Here is a 6,894-nt window from a genome sequence, read left to right on the forward strand (position 1 = left end):
TGTGGAAACTCAAAGGTGAAGAAATATTGCATTTTAGTCACACTGACATTTGTTCCATTGTCCTGTTTTTCCTTTAAGCAACAATCAATGATTGCCTGGAAATGTTTCTCCAGTTGGGGTATGGCTGCTTCCATTTGAATGCTACTTACACAATGACAGTAGGGGGTGATTGAAATCGGTATGTCTGTGTGTCTTTTTTTTTCCTTTCTTCCTTTCTTTTTCTTGTTTAAAGAGGGAAAACTAGAAAGCCGGAGAAAGTGGAGTACTGCCATCCACCCACCAGGTTGCCTTTCTCCAGTTTCAGGTAAACCTTGTCTTCTTTGTCCAGATAGAGCAGAACCCCGTTGGTGGCAGCCTCCCGCGTCACATCCTTATCGCCTGCAAAGGCAGAGATGACTGGCTTTCCATTCAGCATCAGATTTACCTAAAACAAGCAGCGGGACAAATCATTATGAGTCAAGAGACAATGAATAAGACAGAAACTGAACTATTCAAACATTCTGAACAGGTAACACCTCACTATCATCTATTAAGAATCATGTAGCATGGCAGAAGCATGGCAGAAGGGAACACATACTTGGCAACATTTTGACAACTGCCTCCTAACAATTAATTTGTCAGTACAATTTTTCTGATATGTTATTTCAATATAGCAAAATGATTCTTTTGTTGTTGTTGTTGTTGTTGTTGTTGTTGCTGCTGCTTATGTTTTGAAATTCAATATGTCTATCGGTATTTGGCTAAAAAAAAAAAAAAAAAAACCTTAAACCCCATCATGAAGACCAATCATAAAATAAGACTTTAAAAAAATGACAGAAGCAAAAAACCCTCAGAGACTAAGCAGGGGAACGCAATAAGTTTTTTTTTTTTAATAATTTAACATTTAAAAACTATTTATTTGAAATCCATTATCACTGAATCCGTTATTATGCATGGAATGGTAAAGTTTGTAAAGTTTTTAATGTTTTTAGGTCATGACAGAAAAGAAGGGGTTTTGGTGAGAAAAAAAAACAGTTTTTTTGATCATTGAAGTGTGTGAGGCATCAACAAACACTGAGGTAAGAGTCATAATGAATACACACATCAAAGGTCCCTTCTAAGCCATGACTGTACCCAGGTCAGTCTGTAAGTCACTCCCTCCCTCTCTCTCTCTCTTTCTGTGGCCAGTCGTTTTTTCTGTTTTTTTCTGCATTCCGTGCATGCATGTGGATGGTGTACACATATTTTTCAATCAGAAAACAGGCTGAATTAATTATGCTATGTCAAGTGATGTATTTTTAATTCTACCTGTATTGTCTGGCTCTGATAGACTTTAATAACATGAAAGTTGAAGCTGTAGATGCCTTTGCGCGGGGACAAAAATACAGATTCCAAGGTGAAATAGTTGCCAATGTTGACGAGAACCTGGGGAAAACAGAACATCACAGAAGTGTTAAAAGTATGGAATCACTTAAGAATTTAAAAGATGACATGATGAAACATCTTTCTCTTGGTAGGCAGTATTATTTAACTCTGCAAACATTTTCCTCTCTTCCTGTCATGCTAAAGATTCAAGCAGAAATCCTTGAACATTTAACCACAAAACATGATCAGACCACTTGAATCAAATATGTATTCATGCAGTTGATTGTGCTTTCACACCACACAGCCCCAACAGACTCAAAGAATGCTCTAAAATTCTCACAGTTAGGCCTACAGTGACTCATTAATGAGGAACACTTTGGTCACATTGTATATCATGTTCCATGATCATGCCATACTTCCAGCTGACACATTCTAGCACAGAAATTGACTTTCAACTGATTTCAACTGAACTAGGATTAGTTTTTTGTTCACACTGAAACCACTCTGTGTTATGTGACAAAAAAGCAGTTAGAGTTATTGCATAACAAAAGTGACAAGGAAAAAACATGCAGAGGCACTAGAGACTCAATAATGCAAAAATATTATAAAATAAAATAAAACTCGATAACACACCCTGGATGACTGCAAGACCATCAGTGAAGCTTCAGGACCATTTCTTTAATTCTAACTATCCAACTGAGGACTCATGAATCCCAAATAAATTAGGAGAAGACTCATACGTCACATGCTATATAACAACAGAAAATGCATTGGTCTATGTTTTCCATCTTCTTTGATGTCTCTTACTGTAGACAGAATATCATTTGTCAAGGCTGCTTTATAATCAGACAATTTATATTCAGCTGTGCCATTTTTAGACAGTCAAGACACCTTTATTGCCAACAAAGTGTGAAACACAGACGACTGGGCTTTGCCACCCAAAAAAGTGGAGAGCCAACGCGCTTCCAGATTTTTCTCTCATCCCTGAAATTAATCCGGCCTGATGACGTTATAACTCATTTTAAGTCATGCATGAGATTTGAGTGGCAGAATAATTAATTTGCATTCAGAATAAAAACCCTTGATGACAGCAACACATGCTCCAGTCTTGACCCAGGTCTGGTCCTCTGCTGTACACCCAGACACTCAGTCCCCCTGACACCAGCAAACATCTATGTTCTATAGCCAGCCGCTGGAGGGGAGCATCCTGCATCCTGCACCCTGTCCAAGCCTGGCCAAACACGATGTTGAAGACTAAGCGCCATGGACAACACTTCTATCCCCATTAGGAGCTGCCTTGGCACACATAAAGCAGGAAAAATCTTTCCTCGATAAATCCAAAGCACATTCTCATAGATCACTAATTACAAAGGCATTCTGGCTGTGTGAAGTGGAGATGAGAGGGGCAAAACAGACAGTATGTGCGTGTGTGTGTGTGTGTGTGTGTGTGTGTGTGTGTGTGTGTGTGTGTGTGTGTGTGTGCGTGTGTGTGTGTGTGAGTGTGTGTGTGGGCATGCATTTGTGTATGTGTGTGTCTGTGTGTCTGTGTGTGTAATGTGTCAAGGTTGTGGAACTGCAGGCTGATAAACAGCTGGTCTTTCGGGTCAGATTGGGCTCATTTAAAGCTTTTTTCCTACCCCTGCAGCCAAAGCAATGAGTAGGGAAATGATGGCTCCTCAAGGACACTCTATGCAGAGTGTCTGTGTGTGTCTCAGCAGAAACAAAGATAAGCTTTTTTCCCCTATGGCTGTCTGTAGGCTGTTATTATTACCCTGCGTCCAAACAACCAATAAAGAAAAGGAGAGGTCATTGCGGGGGGGGGGGGGGGGGGGGGGGGGTGGGAGGGGGGGTATGCTGAAAAAATTTTCACAGTGCCACCATTGAATGTGACAAATTTTCTTGCACCACTGCAACTGCAACTACTGCAGTTAATTCATTTTTTTCTTCTTTTTTGTTGCTGTAGCAATGACTTTCAGACAACTTAAGCATCTATTTATCATTTCCTCATCCCACCTTTTTGAAAAGTATTGATATCCTAAGCAAACTTGGGAGAAAAGACGTGTAATTGGATAACCATCAATCTTTAACATCATGGTGCTAGTCAGTTCACCTTACAAAATGTCACTAAAACCACTGTGTTAAAATTATGCCAAATCTAAGCAAAATCCCAAACTTAAACATTTGAGAATATTTTCATTGAATATTGAGAATATTTTTCAGAAAAAAAAAGAAAAAAGGCCATCCTTTAGATCGTCCTGGAAATAACAGAGTTGGAAGAAAGGAGAAATAGCGGCCTCTGGTGGACATAGGAAAGAATTGCAATCATATCAAACATTGACGTCTACCCACTACAATATGTTAAATACTGAGGGTTACTTGCATGGCAATGAATGACATTGTTTTCAACAAAACAGGAGTCAGTATTTTCTGCTTGAATCTGATCAGGTTGGGTCTTAATGTTGATCTTAATGCACACAGCGTAAAAAAAAAAAAGATCAGATCCCACATCACTGTGATGAGGTGACATGTCCCGTCTGATTCCTATGGACTTCAGTTTATTTGAGAAAGCGTATTAAATCCTGGTCAGTACAATTTATTTCTCATTTCCTGTCTTAAGAGTGTTAGCTCTGGTTTTGCTACTGAAGAGCTTGATGATTAGGTGTGACAGAGCATGAGCAGAGTAAACAGGTGATAGGCCTGGGTGTATGTAGAAGGAACAGTCTGAGACACATTGTTTTAGTCTGACCCACATCTAACAATCAATTATCAAACAGTAAGCAGGTGGAAGTAGTTTGTTACAGCAAAGTCATGTCCAGACTCATCCCTCTTGACCACTCAAGTTTTCAGTGATTCTTCATGTTTAAGAGTCCATCCACCCTCAATACTCTCCCCCTCAAAAATATAATTGAGCACTCTTAACAGCTACACTGATCTAGGGTTTGTTCTTTGTTATAACGGTTAAGATTGGAAACAAAAGTGAAAACAATCCAAGATGCGCTGTTCGAGGATTATCGTGGCGAGTCAGTTAGGCGCCGTTGACTGCTGAAGTCGTGTGCGATCAAATAAAACATGTGTCAGAGTGGTTGCGCCAAAGGCCAAGATTAAAATGAAGAGATTACACGAAAGGGCTTGAGGGAGATAAAACAGTACACCGCAGAACATCACTACTATATGTGCACTCATCTGTGTTTGATCTCGAGTGACATGTTAACATTTCCAAGTGTGCCGGTCCCTAGCTGGATTAAAACTGTGGCTTTTTAAATGTTGTTTGTGATGAACGAGGCTGGTGACGCCTATTCCATGCCTGAGACAGTGGGTTCTTTTTTTCAAAATGTAATTAAACAGAGAATTAATATAATGTTTTGGAAGTTACAGTTATCCATACAGGGCAGTTTGGAGGGAAACGTGTACCTGCCTGCATGTTTAATACAGTTTACAATGCAGTCTGAGATTACTCGGGCCCTTACATGTCCCTTAATCTAGACTACCCCTACGGTGTTGTCGCTGAGTAAAATCATTTCTAGGTATTCATCCTGATCCCAGTAAACAGAACTGTGACCATGTACCGAATTAATGCTCACAACACGTCCAGTTTCGTCCAGTGAATCAGGCAGCTAGAAGAAAACTCGAGAAAATTGTAGCCTTCAGTAAATTGTTGGGTTTGCTGTGAAGTGAAAACTGTTATATTTTATGTATTTATAAATTGTCGTTAAATACCACGCTCTATTTTTCACTGTTAAATTATTGAGCAAATTATACAGTTATTGTGAGAATTACATGGTTTCCGCCCCGCTATGTGTCATTGCGGTGCCTATGCACTGAATGTTTGCCAAATAGTTAGGTTTATTTGATTATTTCAAAGTGCTGAAAATCAATCAGATATAACTTGAGGCAAACATGTTAGTGTGCATATCCCAGCTGAATTCTTTTGTTATTTTACTTTTCGTTAATCTCTGTCACTGAATTTAAAAGCCATTGTATAAGATATATAGACTATGAGATCTACACTCAGGTGTGCGATTTTGATTCCATTATTGGGGTGTTAACAAGTTTTGAAAGACAACGTGAGAGTCCAATAATAGTTCATGACTAAAAACTATAAAACTAATGCTTAAATGAGATTTTTTAACTCTCTTACCTGGTCGAAGTATATGATTCTAGTTTTATTACTCATTTCTGAGGGTTCGTGGTTGTTGCTCCTCACGGCAGAGAACGCTACCTTGGAGTTGGCCGCGCGTACCGAGATACCAAGCGGCGAAGACGAGCCTTTCCAGTCCGTAGTCGGATTAGAATCACAGACCACAAGACATTTGCCCTCCAGGACAATGGGCTCTGTGTCATTCTGAGCGACGACAATATCAGTCATTAGAGCCACAATAATAAAAAGAATCACACAGTCGAGTGTCACTCTGTGAGACGGCATTATCGAGACCATGGTTAAATATCCTCGCGCTATCGAGTTCCAAGTCTTCCTCCAGATCCCCCCTCGGATGCTACTGATGCAGTTTCCTAAACGTTTTTGCGAAACATTGGTGCGGAAATAGAACAGTGCCTTCTTTCTAACAGACTAAACACCGTTATGCGCTAGCTAAAAATGTGAGTGCCAGAATCAGAAGTTTAGTCATTTTTTACATTTTCTGTGCGTTTTCTCTCGACTCTGGTGGGCTGTTTTTGCGTCTGTTAAACTCCAAGCGGCGTAATACAGTGGAACAAGCAGAGGCACTGCGAGTTTCAGCGTGTGAAGCAGGAGCATTCTATATCTGTGGCTGGACTCATCACTTTACGATTCTGCACAAGCTCAAGCTTGTATTCCCATCAGTCCTGTGCCGGGTTGCTTAGCAGATAAGGAAACGCATTTATAACAGCTTCATTACCAAATGCTACGCGCAATTACCATTACTCAATCAAACTTATATAACAAATAAACAAACGAAATCACTCCGTTGTTGGTTTCAAAGTCGGTAGAAAAAGCACAGTCTTTTCGTGCGCAGCTGGCGTTCTCTCTGTCTTCCCCCTTCCACCATATAGAACATTCACATCAACTGATATCAGCCGCAGCAACTCCAGATTAGTCTCGGAACTCCCACCACCTGATCTAAGCAGGACAAGTCGGACAGAGAGTATATATGCGTAATGTATATCCAATTGCTTTCACAAGAACAACAACAACAACAACAATAATAATAATAATGATAATAATAATGATGATGATGATGATGATGACAGTAATAATAATAATAATAATAATAATAATAAAATGAGGTATTGTGTAACTGCAGCCTTGGCACAGATATTGTGCTGTTTTTTCTTCATTTTAAACATGTAAGGATGATTTTGTGACAGGTATAATAAATGAACAGAAAGTTAATAAAGTTAATAGGAATACTGTCTTCATACCACAGAAATTCAACAAAGTCTTAAATCGTGACACGTTTAAAGGTTATGACAAACCAAGAGGCCACCTATTTCTGTTCGCTTTAGTGCAATATATACTGTTCATAGCGGTCTTTTGGTCTACACCGTACTTAGACAAGCTTTTGTGAAGAACTG

At 39.5% G+C, this 6,894-nt stretch overlaps 1 protein-coding gene across 1 annotated transcript; it reads right to left on the reverse strand.

The window, feature by feature from the left end:
• Nucleotides 1-226: 226 nt before the first annotated feature.
• cbln4 (cerebellin 4 precursor) lies at nt 227-5,767 on the reverse strand. The gene is made up of 3 exons (XM_030769384.1): nt 5,483-5,767; nt 1,288-1,404; nt 227-424 (listed from the first exon to the last, which is right to left on the reverse strand). The coding sequence occupies exons 1-3, from the start codon at nt 5,765-5,767 to the stop codon at nt 227-229; spliced, it is 600 nt and encodes a 199-aa protein (XP_030625244.1).
• Nucleotides 5,768-6,894: the final 1,127 nt, after the last annotated feature.

The sequence above is a fragment of the Chanos chanos genome, chromosome 3 (assembly GCF_902362185.1).
Source record: "Chanos chanos chromosome 3, fChaCha1.1, whole genome shotgun sequence".
In the NCBI taxonomy this organism is placed as follows: Eukaryota; Metazoa; Chordata; class Actinopteri; order Gonorynchiformes; family Chanidae; genus Chanos; species Chanos chanos.